At 47.6% G+C, this 17,558-nt stretch overlaps 1 protein-coding gene across 1 annotated transcript in view; it reads left to right on the forward strand.

Annotated features, from left to right (window-relative positions):
- Zbtb46 (zinc finger and BTB domain containing 46) overlaps positions 1–17,558 on the forward strand; it is a 66,310-nt gene that overhangs the window by 46,295 nt on the left and 2,457 nt on the right. Inside the window, exon 4 of the mRNA XM_055596116.1 lies at positions 14,362–14,537. Coding sequence (XP_055452091.1) covers positions 14,362–14,537 — 176 coding nt within the window. The remainder of the gene's footprint in view (positions 1–14,361; positions 14,538–17,558) is intronic.

A 17,558-nucleotide genomic window follows, 5' to 3' on the forward strand; every position in this document is an offset into this window, starting at 1 on the left:
CCTGATGTCCCTAGAAGAGGGCTCTGTGTAATTCCTTTTGATTAAGGTTGACTTTTCAACAATAGGCTGACAACTTGTCTTTTCATAGTCACTGTTCACTGAAGAGAAACCAGGGGAGATATCATTCCTAGCTCACTCTGCTACTGTTTTATACCTTGTGGGTGCACATTGAGCCATCTGAGGCTTAGACCACAGAAGACCTTTCTGTCTTCTGTGAGCCCTGAGGAAGGTACTGTAGGCACTCCCTTTCACAATTTACAAGAGCAAGTAAGACCAGCTGGCCTTAGGAGGCTATGACACCCCAGACCCTGCCACCATTTTCACTATCTTTGATGACCCCAAGGTGCTAAAAGTGCCAGCCCCAAGCACACTGATGGATGGTCCCTTGAGAACTGTACAGCATAGTTATATCCTGTGTGAAGTTTCCATATGCCTTTCAGGTCCTAAGGGCTTGGCTATCCACCTTCAAAACCTGCCCATAATATTTGGCATAATATTTGACTGGATGTGTTTCTTTTTGTGGCCACAGGCCTCACAGGCCAGAGGCCCAGGGATCTGTTCTACAGAGAACAAAGGCGGCTTGTTTCGGCTTAGAGACTGTTAAAGAATATTTCCTTATGGTATTTAGACAAGCAGCCCAGTACTGTAGCCTAATTCTAGACTGATCTGGAACGTTAGCTCATTTCCTACCATGGGCTTTCACAAGCTACATGTTCAGCTGGATATGGGCTGGAACATCTTGGATTTCTTGTCAGGGGTTTTGGCTCTCAGAGCCAGCTCCTGTAAGTTACAGTTTTCAGTGCCAGTTCCTTTTTGGACTCATTTTGCTCTTAGAGTGAGACCCCATCCAAGACAAGTAAGGACCCCTGCTATTGGAATTGGCCAGTTGGTAAAAGTTCCAAAAACCCTGTCTCCAGCCATACCCTGGCATTGTGCCCTAGCCAGCGGCACTCCTCAAGAACATTGACAGTGCTTCTGAGGTGTGCATGGGGAACACTGGAGCAGAGTGCATACTTCTCTACCTACTTACGTACTTATGTTTCCCCAGGAGACAGAGCCCGGGGAACCAGCACTGCCTCCCCACCCCAGGTAAGACTTAGGGGCCACCAGCCACACCTGGGCAGCCTAGAACCAATGAATGATGTATCTTGGGACTTGTCCAGTGAGCAAAGTGCAGAATAAGGACTTGGACCACGTAAGGGCCTTAAGAGCCTGCCTGCCTCCAGCCTCTCTTCATGCTCAGCTCAGCCTTCCCGGTGGGCAGAGCCATTAGCTTTCACCAATGCCGGCTTCACTCCCACAGTGACGTGTGCTAAATTAAAATGCTTTGTGCCTGATTTGAATATTTCTCTGAGGAGCTGAGGTGAGCTTAGGCTCACAAGTTCAAGACCAGACTGGACAACATATTGAGATCCCAATTCAAGAAAAGCAAAATCAGAAAAGGAATTTCTCTGACCTTGTTTTGCTGGGTTTTATTCTGACAAAGACAATTTGATTCATATAGCACCTGTTCCTAAAGCTGAAGAGAATGGCTGTCTCTATCAGGCTTTGTCTGTGTCCGGTTAGTGTGAGCTTCTGCCATCGGAGACTCTGCACTCAGACCTCCTGCTGCTTGGGCCCAACAGATGGAGTCCTTTTCCTGTTCTTGAGGCTGCAGGGGTCACTGCCAGCCAAGAGGAGGCCTGTTTGTTTGCTGCCTTCAGAAAAAACAAAAGCAGAAGTCTTCAAGAAGAATATGGCTTCAAACAGTGGATTCTGAAGTTAACTAGGTGTTCTTCCTCAATGATCTTCCTAAAGCTGTAGTTCCAGTGTTAGTGTTCTACTGGTGGCTTGCCTTCTGCGCGTCTGTTTTGTTGGGAATTAATGACAGCCTTCCTTTCCAGGTGGCCAGTGACTGGTTGTCTTTGTAGAATCTGGACAGTGACCAGGTGAGTGAGGGGTGATAACGTGTGTTGTCTATAAAAATCTTACCCAACTTTTCTTCCACCTATGCTTTGTAACACATCTGTCTCTGGTTCTAGGTTAACACCTCGTGTGACCTGGACAATAGGCTGGGCCGTTGTTGCTGGACTTGGCTCCAGCTGGTTCTCTCCAGCCAGGATGCTGGGAACAAGCCTCTAGCACCTCCTTGGCCAGCATCCCTCTCACAGGCCTGGATGCTTTTGCTCAGAATTGGGGTAGCTGTGCCAGGTGGCCTTAGGTACTAACAGCCCTATACTGAAGCCATCTGAGAAGCCCACAATGAAGATGTCCCATGGGAACAGAAAGATACCTTTGTGCCTTGCCCTGATTTCCAGGCAGGAGAGACCTCCTCAGGCACCTTTTGTCATCTCTGAATGATGTGTTCACATTGGCTCCAGCCTGGCTCCAGTATTCAAGGCTCTACTACTGTGTCCGTTTGCTGCAGCCTGCCCAGTGCTTCATGCGGAGTGTGGCTTCATGCGGCAAAGCAGGTGATGGCAGGTGTATGTGTGAGAAACAGAGCATGTGTTGACAATGGTCTGGTCTCCAGTCCTCCACAAGTTTCCAGGTAAAGTTATGTCAGCGCATTTTAGTGGGCAGGGCAGGCGTACCCCCGCTTCCCAGTGAGGAGTTCACACTGGGTTGCTGACTTGAGCAGGCATACAGAGACAGTCTCCAGTCCATGGAAAACAGAGCCACAGACCTCTAACTTTCTATACAGATCCGAGGACTAAGTGTAGTCATGACATCTTGCACTTTGCGTCCCTCCAAGTGTTGAATTTCGAAAACTGTACTTGTTTTTTAAGAAGCAAACAAACAAACAAACATCCTATGTGTCTGCTCTTGCTGGTCTTTTGGCAAATGTGTTGGCTTTGATACTAGCTCATCATCAAGAGCAGGTGGTTAGAAGCATGGTGGGTGCCAGGAAGCCAGAGGAGGACTCACCTTCTGCCAAATAGCAAGAGGGCCCAGAAATGTTCTAGAGTAATTAGATGGGCCATCTGTGGAGCGGGCAGGTGTCTGGGAGAATCAGTCAGGTGACACATGTTGGCTGTGAGTACTCAGGTCTACCTGTGCCTGTCCCCATTGTGAAGTCTCTGTGACAGTGAACAAGCTCTGAAGATGGAGAAGTCCAGCTCTCGGCACTTGTGGTATAGATGAGTCCAACTGACCCTGTGCAAGGACCATGACAGCTAGGGGCGTGGCATTGGAGGTTAGGAAGTTGGGCAGCCTGTGGGGAGAAGTAAGTCTGGGGCCCGCTTGAAGAGTTACAATCTGGAGACACCCAGTGTGCCCTTAGCCTCGAGTCGATTTTTTTTTTTTTTTTAACAACCTAAAATTTTGGACAGGTTCCAGAAAATCTGGAAAAAAAAAAAAAGAAATGTTTCATGGTTGATACTAAGTGAGAGGGGTGCAGACCTGCGTGGACTAGATGGCTGGCCGCACCATCGGTTCTGCTAGTGCTACCCTTCTTAAAACTGCAGCCATCAAGTCTGTGAAATCTCCAGCAGGTTCCTGGACGCACCTGAACCTCCTTTCACTGAAATGTTTCGTTAAGGTATTGCCGAGGGGGATTGATTTCGAAACATTTTAAAGGCTGTATCAATATGTGACATTCATCTTTCCTGAGGAGTTTCAGTAGTGGGAAGTTGGCTTTCTCTGTATGAGACTATTAACTGCCACAAGACACTACGTGTTTGGAAATTCTTCAAACCACAGAGGTAGGCTCGCAAACACGGATGTTTACTTCTAGAAAAGTAACTGAGTATGTATGCTTTCACTTATTGACACTCTGGTAGCACTGACTCTGTAAGTTAGACTTCGTCTTAAATGGATAATGTAGTATGCACCGTAAGCATTTTGACAATGTGTGATGTAGCAAGAAAATTTATTTGTTCATTTACAGATAGTTCAGATTAGCCTCCAAGTTACTTTGTTGTTGTAGATAACTTCGAATGTGTGATCCTCCTGCCTCCACCTACTGAGTGCTAGGGCTGCACAGACATGTCACCACACTCAGCTCAAAATCTTTGAAAAACTCTTTGAGCTTCCAGCTTCATTCACAATCAGTGTGTATTGGACTTACCTTCTAGGCAGCAAACATCTGAAAAACTGTGCCCCTCTCCCCTAAACAAACAAGGAAACAAAACATCAAAAGTCCAGCTGCAGGAACACAGGAAAGCCCAGCTGTCACTCAGCGGGCACAAAGTTCTAAGGCAGCCCTGTTGTGAGGCCTTGAGGAGGTGCACCTCCACTCTAGGGGTGTCACAGACACATTTACTAGAGTGAGCATAGAGTGGCTGTGTTTGTGCCACTGATGCAGAGGTGGTTCTTCAAGGTGTTACTAAGGGCCAAAATTACCAAAAGCAGGAAACTACAGATAAGGTACCCCCACTCTGCACTGGTGTGCCCAGAATACCCTTCATACACACGAGAGTGACACTCCAAAAGTACACAAGACATGTAAAGTCTGGAGGCCATCCCAGTTAAATAGCAGAGCCAGAACAAGCAGGAAGCTGAGCCTAGGCCAGGTGGGCAGAGGAGGCAGCCCTGTGCTCTCAGGTTAGGGCCCAGAGTAAAACAGCCCCAAAACAGCCCAGCGCTTGGGGCTGAGACGGAACATCACAGGGTCAGGCCATTCTCCAGGCTCTGTCTGTCTCTGTGAAAGCCAACTACAACAGACAGCAGCATTCACCATCTGGGGGAAGATCACCTCACTTGAGGTTCCTCTGCCTTAACACTGAGTATCCAGCATTGAGCAGAAGATAACAGGGTGTCCCGAGACACAGGCCCTGTAGCTTCAAGGGTGGACACACAGGCAAGGAAATGAAAGAAATGAAGACAGGATAAACGATAGAAGATTGCAAGATAATTGGACTCTCTAAAACAGAATCAAGTGGACATTTTAGAGCTGGCAATGCAGTATCAAAAATGAAGAATTTGCTGTAAACCAGACATGGTGGCTTACAACTATAATGCTCCCCCCCCCACCCCCCAGCACTTGGGAGGTAGATGCAGGAGAATCAGGAGTTCAGCCCCAGCTACCTATTGAATATGTGACAAGCCTGGGTTACAAGATATCCTGTCTAAAAAAAACCAGAAGAATACAAAAAAACAAGAAAGAATTCATTGGGTAACTTGAAAACAGTTGACATAGCAGAAGACAACAGATGGCCTGTGGTAAATGCCTGGGCTCAAGGGGAAAAGTGGTTGCCAAACAAACAGAGCACAGGGACGGTGGCTGGTGTGCATGGTTGACATTCCAAGGGGCAGGACAGAAGAGAGACAGGAGCAGTAGCAGAGAAGATAGCAACTCTGAGTTGTCCCACAGTGTCCTATCAAGGGATTCAGAAGCTTCAAGAGCACCAGACAAAACAACAGCAGCAGAGAACACTGTGCAGGCACGTGTGGGGAAGAGTTTTCAACGCAGCCAGAAGCATGTTTTCTTCAGGGAACACTGACGTGCATGGCTGTGGCCCTTTGGGAGCCTCCGAGCCAGAGAGCAAAGCTGCCTTCGGGGAAAGGTTATAACCCTGGAGCCTTCACCCACAGGAGTGAGAACATTCTACACAGACAATGGAACAGTAAGGGAAGGCAGTCTTAGATCAGTGGACCTCAGGCTGAGGAGGAGGAGGTTGATGTGCTGAGTGACTCTGAGCAACACAAGATCTGACCTGGCACAATGCCAGAGACTGCTTTTGTGGTGTTTCAGCTTAAGCAGAAGTAAAATGATAACGAAGAGGCCGACATGTTGACAGGCTCTTGAATTCTCTACACAGTCACAGAGAATAATGACTAAGAATAGTAAGAACACAGCAAGCCTTTCACAAACGACTGAAAGTCTTGATGGAGAAGAAAAATAGAACGACGTTTGAACATACTCGCACAAAAGGATACAGGACAAGGGGCTAGGGAGATAGCCCCAAGCACAAGGCCCTGAGTTTCCATCTCCAGAGCCATATAAAAAGCCGGAAGTGCAGGTGTGCACACTTGCAGTCCCAGCAGTGGGGAACAAGACAACAGCGTCCCTCTGGCTCACTGGCCAGTCAGTCTAGTTTAATTGGTAAGCTCCAGGACAAGAAAAGACCCGGTCTCAAAGGAAGTGAATATAGGTATCCCCAGTCTCCCCATACATGTACATGCATGTGTGTGTGCATGCACACACAGACACACATCACATTAAAAGAAAAGATGAAGGATGAATAGAAAATCACGAGAGGCTTGAACCTAGTGCATGAGCAACTACAAAGCAGCACTCAGGATGCTGTAGCAAGAAGAATATGGCAAGTTTGAGGCCAACCTGAGCTATATAGCAAACAAGACCCTAAGCTCAAGAAAAGGGGAAAAAAATCCTTATATTACTATAAATGGATTAAATATTCCCCCTCAGAAATTTGTCAGGCTTTCTTACACACACACACACACACACACACACACACACACACACAGACACACACACACACACACACCAGATGGACTCTAACTCCAGTTAGCTTGAACTTCTGGGTTCACATGCTTCTCTTGCCTCAGCTTCCCAGGTGCTGGGATAACAGGTGTGTACTGTTGTGTTTTTTTTTTTCAAAAATTGCCAGGCGATAGTAGTACATGCCTTTAATCTCTGTGAGTTCAAGGACAGCCCGGTCTACAGAGTGAGTTCCAGGACAGCCAGGGTTATATAGAGAAACCTTGTCTCAAACAAAAAACAAACAAACAAACAGATAAATACACACATACATACAACTATTTACTTTTTAAAAAGTTTGTTTGAGATAGGGCCTCTTGTGGCCTAGGATGTCCTTAAAATTGCTAAGTTGCTGAAGATGACCTGGGGAACTTTTGATCCTTCTGCCTCTCCCTCCAAAGCTCTAGGATTACAGGTGTGCGCCACTGTGCCAGTTTCTGTAGTGCTGGTGCTGGAGCCCAGGACTCTGTACCTGCCAGGCAAGCATTCCATCAGCTGAGCTGCATTCCTAGTCAAGGTTTGCTTGTTTTGTTTAGAAAAGAAATTCAGTGTACTGCTAGGGGAAGTAGGCACTAAAGTACTGCCTGCCTTTTTTTTTTTAAGTTTATATATGACAGACACAGAAAAGTTAAAAGCAAAGGGATTAAAAAACAAACAAACAAAAAGACTTAAAAAAAAAAGATACACCAAGCAAACACTATCCTAAAGAAAGCAAGTACCACACAGTAATTTTAAAGTCAGTGCATGGTGATGGAAGGGATAGTCCTGGGTGCGTGCTTCATAGCTCAACCTTTAGACTAGGAAGCAGAAGTTGGGAGAACTAGGAGATGTAGAAGACTCTTGATTATGACTTGGCTTTCAGCATTCTCTGTAACTGATCGAGCAGCAAGCAAGAATTTCAGCAAGGATAGAGGGGATTTGAACAGTTTTCAGTGCTGCTAACTCAACCTTGAATTCTGGAGTAAACCCATCTGGTTACAAGATCTTATTCTTTTCCTGTACACAGAAAGTTGTTCTGTGTCTAAGCCAGGCATGGTGGCACACGCCTTTAATGCCAGCACCTGGGAGGCAGAGGCAGGCGGATCTTTGTGAGTTCGAGGCTAGCCCGATCTATAAAGTGAGTTCCGGGACATCCAGGGCTACACAGAGAAACTCTGTCTCAAAAAAATAAAAAATCTGTGTCTATATTCACAGACATGTTGGCCTTTAACAATACAGTTAGGAACTCTACGCCTTCAAGTGCAGAGTATTCCAAACTCATAGGAAGAAAGTTTTACCAGTGTAGACCAGCTGGGGCCATACACAACAACATCAAAGGCCAAGACTGCAGAGCAGTGCTTTGACTGACCTGCAAACTGAGGTTCGAACCCAGGAGCAGGAAGACACTAGACAGCACACAACCCTTCCTTCCTTCCTTCCTTCCTTCCTTCCTTCCTTCCTTCCTTCCTTCCTTTTATTGTTTTGGAACAATAGCCTAGGTTGATTTCGAACTCAGGATCTCCCTGCCTCAGCTTATATTGCAGAGTGACCACTCTAGCTTATGTCTTCTTGAGACTCCGTCTCCTCCTATATCCCAGACTCACCTCAAACTCACTGTGTAGTTGAGGATGACCTTGTACTCCTGATTTTCTTTGCTTCTGTCTCTTTAAGTGCTGAGGTTAAAGGAGTGTGCTACTGTTCACAGCTACGTTTTGTGCTTCGAGGTAAGGCTTTCTTTGTAGCTGAGGCTGGCCTCATGTCAGGACGCGACTGCCTCTGCATTGCTGGCATTAGGATTACATTCTATCAAACCGTAGACTACCTCCATAACAGCTTATAAATAATTGTACTTTAGAGAGAAAAAGGAAGGTTTTGAATTTCCATGTCAAGAAGGGAGAGGGAAAAAACCCGCAAAATGTAAAGAAACAAACACACAAATGTAAAGAAAGTAGCAGGAGGGAAGTAAAGGTGCCCTGAAACAGAGCAGGCTCACAAACAGGGCACGGAAAAAAGGGGCAGAGATGGCTCAGCAGGCAAGAGCGTTCCCGCATAAGCATGCACCCCGCCCGTGTTTGAGTTTTAATCAGCTGTGGTAAGTCCCAGAGACATAGAAAGGAAGTCCTAAGGGAAGACGTTTACTGTATCCCTGACCTTTAGAAATAGGAGGCATGTCTCACCATGCCGGAGCCACACAGGGAAGCACCGGGCACTTGGGAGGCAGAGGGAGGGAAGGACATGGAGGCAAGAACCTTGCTGTGGTTCCCGTGGGAAGAACCAGGTGAGGGATTGTAGGGGCCCCTGCTCCAGGGTTCTAAGGCAGGCAGCCGTGGCTCTAGGTATGGGAGTCCGTAGAGGAGGGTTAGGAGTGAGGCTCTGAGCTGCTCTGGAACATTACTCTTCTCGTTGCTGTGATCAAATGCCCAATGAGCAACTTAGGAAGGAAGGGTGTATTTTAGGTCCCAATTGCAAGGGTGCAGTCCACCGTGGAGAGGAAGTCATGGTAACAGACGCTTGAGGAGGCAACTCATCATATTGTACCTGCCGTCAGGAAGCAGGGAGAGATGAGTGCCTACCTCTAGGCTTTTTTGGTGATTATGTGCACTGTCGAGTTGGCAAGTCATTTACTGTAGGGAATGACCAGGCCTGGAAGTTGCCATTCCTCCAGGGCCCCCTGTATCAAAGCTTCAAGTACAGAAATTAGAGGCCATGGTTGGTAAAAAGTAGAAGGGAACCCGATGCACACTGACATTGTATAAGCTGTTCAGAATTGCTGCAGTAGAGACTGGCGCACAAGGATGAGCAGCTGTGCTAGAGGCCACGGTGAAGATTGTGTGTAAGCTACATGGGAGAACTGGAGTTCTACCCCGAAGAAAAGTCCTGCGTCCTCCTCCTCCTCACTAAGCGCAAAAGGTAGCTTGAGTTGGACTGTAAACTTTGAAAAGTTGCTTAGCCAATGGTCTGTGATTCTTTGGTGCCCTTATCCATGTGTCCAAGGCACACCTGTAGGCACCATTTCAGCGCCACTGCCCACTAGGCCCAGATGAATCTGCAGAGATGGGCAGGTTGTGATCCGTTTGCACAAAAGAATGCCATGCAGCAGTAAGCAAGAATGGACTGACTGCAGCTCTGCAGACCCATGCTGACTGAATCCAGTCAGTCACGGGCAGATGACTCCACAGACACCAAGTCTTCGAATAGCAAAACCGAAGAGCAGAGCAGTCATTCAGTGCCTTTCGGGGCTGGCTCTGATTGGCCTGTGGGGATCCTCCAGGCATGCTGCAGATTATTCTTAAGATGTGTACACTTTACATCAGATTTAAAACTTCCCAGGGCAAGACTAGAAGGCTCAGCAAGTGAAGGCACTTACCAGCAAGCCTGACTACTTGAGTCTGATCCCCGGAGCCCTCATGGTGGAAGGCGAGAACCAACCCCTGCCAGCTGTCATCTGACTGTCCTATGTATGTCCCCCCAAAGAAGTAAATACGTGTAATAACAAGTGTTTTTTTTTTAATTCTGAAAATAATTTGAATGTCTATTTTTATTTTATTTTATTTTATTATTTTAACACACGAAGTACATTTATAAGTGGGGAAAATGGAGCTGGAGAGATGGCTCAGAGGTTAAGAGCCCTGTCTGCTCTTCCAGAGGTCCTGAGTTCAATTTCCAGCAACCACATGGTGGCTCCCAACCATCTATAATGAGATCTGGTGCCCTCTTCAGGCGTGCAGGTGTACATGCAGATAGAATGTTGTATACATAATAAATAAATAAACAAACAAATCTTTTTTTTTTTTTTTAAGTGGAAAAATGAGGCATAACTTTTTTGGCTCCATTGAGATGCATCACAGTTGCAGTGTTTTGGAAATTGTCACTCCATGAAGAAGCACGCACATGACCATCCATGATGACTCTGGAAGTGTCCATTTACTCCTCTGTCTACATGTGCATTCAGCAAACCTGCCTATCCTGTCTCACTCACTGGTGGTTCTCTGCATTCTTGAGAGTAAAGAAGAGGTTCCTGAGTGACCACTTGTGGATTCTACAGCCAGAGCGTTATTGTTGGCATCTGAAGGTGGCATCCTGTGGCTCAGCAGCAGTAAAAATAGGAGACCAAACTGCATGTTACAAAAAGAGAAGCAATGTTTCACTGGACATAGGCAGTTTCAAAAGATGTTTTCTAAGTATTACAGACTCAAGGTGTACTGGCTAACAATGCAGAGTTTGGCCTGTTTTTGGTAGTTGGCTTGGCCTGCATTTTCTGGTAAGGTTGAGGGCCTCTCGGTGCTTGAGCTGCTGAGAGGCAGTTAAGGTGTTGTACATAGCCCACACTGGCCTCAAACTCTCCGCGTCCTAACTCGGCCTTTGCAGGGCGGGGATGACAGTGGCACACGTGTAGAGCTCCTATCTGCTGTCTATCTCTGCTCGGGGAAAAGCCTGTCATAAGGGTTGGGTTCATGGGGCATGTCCAATCTAAGTTGTTTTTTTGTTTGTTTGTTTTTTTATTTTTTTTTTTTTAAGGAAAAAAAATCTTTCTATAGTCAGGTGTAGTGGTGCACGCCTTTAACCCCAGCAGTCAGGAGGCAGAGGCAGGCAGACATCTGACTTTGAGGCCAGCCTGGTCTACACAGTGAGTTCCAGGACAGAGAGCGCTATACTGTGAGACCCTGTGTACAAAACAAAAACAGAAACAAAACAAAACAAAAAACAAAAAACGCTTTCTGTCTAAGTATTTATTAACATATATTCTGAATTTTATGCTTAAATGTAAATATACAATTAAAAGATTAAAAAATTTACAGAGTTTTATTTGCCATAAAAAGTGTGTCAGTGGAATTTTACTAAATAATTTCTAACAGTCAAGATGATTACAGTTTTAGTCTCACTTATTAATGTGATGAATTTCACTGGCCGTTTTCCTGCAGTGAGCAGTGCTTACCTTCTTTTCTGTATACATACACACACATAAATGTTTGGTGCCCCTCTCCCATGCCCTTTGTGAGGCCATATTCTCATGATATTTACTTGTCCCATTTACATTTTTAAATTTTCTTTTTATTTTATATGTATGCATGTTTCTTGAATTGTGTGCATACCCGGTGCTCATAGAGGTCAGAAGAGGGCGTGACCTCCCAGAACTGGAGTTATAGACAATTGTGAACTATTTGATTCTTCAGGATCAAGTGCTCTTAACCACTGAGTCGCTTCTTCAGCTCCTATAATTTAAAAAAAATTAAGTATTTTATTTTTGTAAGTGTGTGGGGAGGTGGTGCCCATGGAGACCAGAAGAGGGTGTGGGATTACATGTTACTGGAGTTACAGGTGGCTGTGATCAGCCCTGGGTGCTGGGAACCAAACTTAGGTCCTCTGCAAGGATAGTGTGCCCTCTTAATGGTTGAGCCATCTTAGCAGTCACTCTGTAGACCAAGATGGACTCCCGAGCGCTGGGATTGAAGGCGTGCACCACCATGCCCAGCTTTAATCTTTGTACTTCTAGAAGAACAGAAATCGTGGCTGCAACCCCAAGATATCATTTAAGAAAACATTGTGGGAACTTGGCTCCTCGTTTTCCCTTTCTGTCTTAGAGTGGCCTGCTTATTTTAAATATGATAAGAGGAAATTAGGAATCTTGGGAGTGAGAAAGGCCATTGTGGAGCTGTGAGACTAGACTGAGGAACAGTGTTCTGCTGCCTGGAATGTGAGCCAAGTCAAGGTCTAAAAGGAGAGGACAAAAGCAGCTCATGTTTTTCCTTTTTGGAGCGGTGTGGGTGGTGACCAGACATCTATGTTGCTTTTGTCACTTGGCATATGTCATGAGTATCCTGCTAGTCCTGGCCATGCAGAGTCGAGTGCCAGCTGCTTTGTCCCTGTGTCTCCCATCGCTGCCCGATGCTCCAGTCTCCTACTGGGACCCACTTTTGGGAAGGCCTGTCTGCAGGAGCTGCACTGCTTCTTCGAATACCCGCCTGGCTGTGGGCACTGGAGTTGGCTAAAGGCACAGCACATGGAAACAGGCTCTGCCTCTCAGGCTCTGGGCAGAGCTGTTCGTAGAGACCCACTGTAACATTTCCGTGGACAAAACTAATTATAAAGTAGACATAGGGCTGAGGATAATACACCTCTGTGGCAGAAGGCTAGCACATGCGAGGGCCCTGGGTTCAACCAGTAGGACCTAAAAAAAAATAAAGGAAAACAAATGAACATGACGTCATTATGGGTATTTTTAAAAATCTATATAAAGAGTAGAGGCTGGCAAAGGGAAGGGCTGCCCGTGCTGCTTCTCAGGGACAGCCACGTGAGCTCACTATCCAGTCAAGCCCTCAGCGACCACAGCAATTGAGCTTGCTGTTTACACGTCTGTGTCCTGCTCTTCTCTTGAGGGATGGGACATGCTTCGCAGGCCTCTCTTTTTCTCTCTCTCTTCCTTCCCCCTCTTTCTCATTTGTTTTGAAGTTGGGGCTCACTATGTAGTTTCTCTCCTGGAACTCCCTACGCAGACCAGGCTGTCCTCAAACAGAAATGCATCTGCCTCTGCCTCCCAAGCGCTGGGATTAAAGGTGCGCGCCACCATGCCTGGCCATATTTGTTCATTTTTTTGACACAGAGCCTTGACTGGCTTTGACCCTGACTGGTCTGTGTCTCCGTTTGTAGTTCAAACTGAACTTGAACTTGCTGTAATCCCCCTGCTTCAGCCTGCAGAGTGCTAAAATGACAAGCACGTGCTACCATACCCAGTTCCTCAAATCTCTTATGCAAATGGCCATGGCTGCAGTCTAGGAAGGGTTTTGAATCTTTCCAGGTTCCATCTCTAAGAAGCAGAAAAGAGACTGGCACAAGCTGGCCTCAAACTCACAGAAATCCATCTGCCTTTGCCTCCCAGGTCCTGGGGCTAGAGGCGTGCACCACCCTGGCCTGGCTAAACTCTTAAATTTTAAGGAAAAGGAAGCCTTGGGGACAGTGTTCTCGGCTTTCCCAGGGGACTCGGAGACTGGGAATGTACACGGGGCTCTGAGGAATGACCACTTGCCTGCTGTGCTGTGTCACAGCCTGGTTTGCAGATCCGAGGTGTGAGCTCAGGGTCTCTCCAGATCTAGCACAGAGTGCTCAGTGTTCGCTTGCCGGAAGCACATCCTAGGTCCCTAGAAAGGCAGGAGAGCTGAAAATAAAAGGCTCTGTCACGTGAGGATGGGGCTCCCCGTGACTCAAAAAGCATTTCCCTCGCGCTATCACACCCAGGTGCCCTCAGGGCTGCTCTAAGTGCTGTTCAGTTCCAAGCCCACATTGTGGTTGGGACCTCGAGAGCAGAAAAGCACTGGGGACTCGGAGTAGGTCCTTGAGTTTTTGAAGTTGACTATATCCACTTAAGTAGAGATGACAGTGCGGTGTTCTTGCTACAGTGTGCTGTCCAATTGTCAGGACAGAACTATATGAAACCATTTGGCTATCATTTCTAGCTTTTGTGCTTGCGCCACTCTTGAACGATGGTTTTTCTTTTGGGGGTAGGGTGGTGGGTGAGACAGCATCTCTCTATGTCCTGGAACTCACTCTGTAGATTAGGCAGGCCTCTGCCTCCCAAGTGCTGGGATCAAAGGCGTGCGCCACCACCACCTGGCTTGAATGCTGGCTTTTCTTATATTCCTCAACAGGGTAGCATATAGTGCACCCTTGCCGAACACCATGCTTTGGTGTCCAGTGGGGTCGTGGGTGTAGGGAACAGGGTGCAGACAGCTGTGCAGGCTCACTTGTTCCCATAGCAAGCTGCTGACTCCGAGGGAAGCTCTTGATCTGTTCTCAGCTGAGCCTTAGAAGGTTGTCTGTCCTGTAGAGGCTCCAGAGAGCCATGTATCCACCTTCCTGGGCTCTGATGAGCGTGTCGACCGACCGTCTCTTCTGAGGCAGAGCAGGTTGGTTGGCTGGCTGTGCGGGGCCAGGTGCTAATGTCCCTGCCACTGTCTTTTCAGTGAACGAGTTCGCAGTGATCAGGAAGAAGTTTAAGTGCCCCTACTGCAGCTTCTCAGCCATGCACCAGTGCATCCTGAAGCGGCACATGCGCTCACACACCGGAGAGCGGCCCTACCCTTGCGAGATCTGTGGCAAGAAGTTCACTAGGCGGGAGCACATGAAGCGGCATACCTTGGTGAGTGCAGGGTGCCAGTGGGGCATGAGGGCGGGGCACACACGAGCTGGCTCAAGGTGTCCTGATAGGCGTGTCGGCAGAAGGGTAGAGAACACCCTGGACCCCTGCAGGGACAAAGGGGCCTCTGAAGTACCTGCCTGACTTGCTGTGAGCGGAACCCAGCCCCTGCCCCAACCTAAAGAAAGTCCTGTGTGCTACCTGAGGTCTGAGAGCCGGTTGTAGGTCTTTTTGCTGATGAGGCCAGGGATATAGCGCAGTCAGGAGAGTCCTGGCCTAGCATTCACGAAGCCCTGAATTCAATCCCTAGCACCACATGTGACATTCCCGAGCGCTTGGGAAGTGGAGGTAAGGATTATCAGAAGTTCAAGGTTAAGATGTTGTTTGGTTGGCTCAGTGGATGAGGATGTCTTCCACTAAGCTTGACAACCCAGGTTTAATACCCAGGATCCATATAGTTGGAAGAAGAGAACAGACTTCCACAGGTTGTCCTCTGTGTCCTCTGTGTACCTGTGTGGACAGGTACACATACAAAACACACACACAATATATATGTTTTTTTTAAGTTGAAGGTCATCCATGGTTGCATAGAAGATTCAAAGCCAGCTTGGGATACATGTGGCCATGTCTCAAAAACAAACAAACAAAAACAAACAAACAAACAAACAAACAAAAAACGGACAAAATAACTTTTCACTATTTCTGTGCTTGTTTTTGCTGAGTTCATAGAAACTTATGTGGGGTGCTGTCACCTCCACCCAGCTTTTCCTAGAGACTATGTCTTGTTTTTCAGCTTGTAGGTAATTAAGTCTTGAAAAGCCTGCATTTCCTTAAAACCACATTTACCATTGTTTGAGGGTGGGTCACTCTGCCTGACCTTCACCTGGGGTAGCACTTGGTTGGTTCGACTTCAGGGTGGAGGAAGAGGCAAGAGGATGATAAGGGTCAAGCCAGCCTGTGTACCAGGTTCAGATTCAGCTATATAGTTAGATCTTGGATTCAGTGATGCTGATGACGCTATATGTCAAAGCTAAAGATCTATAGAGTTTAATCCTTTAGTTCCTTGGGGTGCCTATCTTTGAAAGAGTGGAGTCCTCTCCGTTAGAGGCAGCTCTGTAGCCCAAGCCACCATGTTCACCATAACAGCATCTACTGCCCCGACTTCTTGGTAAGCAAAACCCTTCCCGGCACCTCCAGAGGTGGAGACACGGTGCTGAGAGCCATGCCGCTGTACTTGCCCAAGGATCAGGAAGGCATGGATTTGTTCCACTGCACAAAATCATGACAAAGGGGCTTAGCAGCGGATTACCATGACACCCACCATCCTTCTGTGGCTCTTCCTGGGCATGTCAGTTAGGATGGGCAAGCGTGGTGATGAGCAGTTCCCTGAAAACACCTTTGTCATCGCTGAGCATCACAGTACAGCCCCTCACTCATATGGTAGACCCAGGCCAAAGGAATCTTGGTGGTGTCAGCCTCCTCAACACATATCTTGCTGTAACTTGGCCTAAGTTTTGTTCTTCTGTGATAGAGAAAGGGGGAAACTCTGGGATTAAAATGACAAAACAAGGGCCTGAGCGGATGTGTAGTTCGGTTGGTAGATTATTTGCCTAACACGCAGGAACCTCTGGGTTTGATCCCTAGCACTACAACACAGCACACATGGAGGAACATATCTGTAATTGTAGAACTGTGGAGGCTGAAACAAGGACATTGAGGGTTTCAAGCCAGAGAGGGAAAGAAGCACCTAAACCAAAGAAACCAAAAGGAAGTGCCTTGTGTGCCAAGTCGTTAGAGGTTTCATTCCTAGAATCAAGCTTTCAGGGAAGCTTCTGAGGCTGGTGCCCCAGCTCCATGGCCACCAGTTCTCCATGACACCCCTTCCCAGGTCATGCTGTGGGCTTCCCCAGTTTTTCTCCGTGGGCAGTTATATTTGAGTCTTAACAACTCAGAGTTCTGTGGAAGGCAACTCTGCCTGCAAGAAAGATGTCTTTAAGATGGGAGGCTGGGTGTTCTGCATGATCTTTGGGACTGCAGGCCTGAGAAGCCCCAGCTGGTGAAGGTAGTACTCAAGGCCCAGACATAGAAACACAGTGACATCTTGTGGGCAGATCTTTGTGAGTGGAGGAGCCCTTTGCTGTTACGTTTATAGTTGGAGAATTGGAAGATTCAGGAAGGTGGGAACAAACTACAATCACTGCCTTAGCTGTGTGCAGCCTGTTCTCCAGCAGGTCCTGGTAGCAGAACATGCAGGAAGGAGGGGAGCCTAGAGTCTAGGGAAACTTCCAGCTAAGGAAACCTAACTAGATCTAGGGTGCTAACTGGAGACCAGTCCATCTGTGGATGGCCTGGACAGTATGGGCTTCTCTGGGTTCCTCCATCTTCCATCTTTGAAGCTTAGGGTTATGTTTTATATGCAAGGAGGTACAATGGAGCTGGCCAGGCTGAAAATTTCTGTGGCCACTCGGTGAATCCCATCTCTAGGAAGGCAATTCTGCACAGCCTAACTTTCTACAGGCTACACTGGCTCCTAGGCACACTTCCTTAGGCCCAGGCCTCCTGGTTCCCCTCCAGGAACTCCAGACTTTTGTGCTTTATACACTCAAGCCCCCTCTACTGAGCACTGTGCCCTCCTGCCAAGTAATACAATGGGTGGGTCTCCTCTGCTGACCCTAGCTGCTCATCTGTATCATTGCAGGGCAAGGACAGGAGTTGCCCCTTTTCAGTGGAAGCAAGGTGCATAGCAGCTAGACTGGGGGTCAGCTCCATTGCTCTGCTTTCAGGCTCCAGTCTGCTTCCCATCCGCCATCTCTTAGGACTCCATGCTGACCCCTCTCCCTCAGCTCCTCAGCCGTAGCTCCCATGCTGCCCAATCCACCAAGCTAGGCGGAGCTTCCCCAAAGGCAGATTCCAACCACAGTTGTGTATGGGCTCCCTGCCCTGTGCACCCAGCTGAGCAGTGTTGTGTTTCTTAGCTCTGCGCCACCTGGGCTGCCGGGCCAGCCCCTCTGCCTGTACAAGGTT

Source organism: Psammomys obesus, unplaced genomic scaffold, assembly GCF_907164565.1.
Source record: "Psammomys obesus unplaced genomic scaffold, mPsaObe1.curated_primary_1811, whole genome shotgun sequence".
Classification (NCBI taxonomy): Eukaryota; Metazoa; Chordata; class Mammalia; order Rodentia; family Muridae; genus Psammomys; species Psammomys obesus.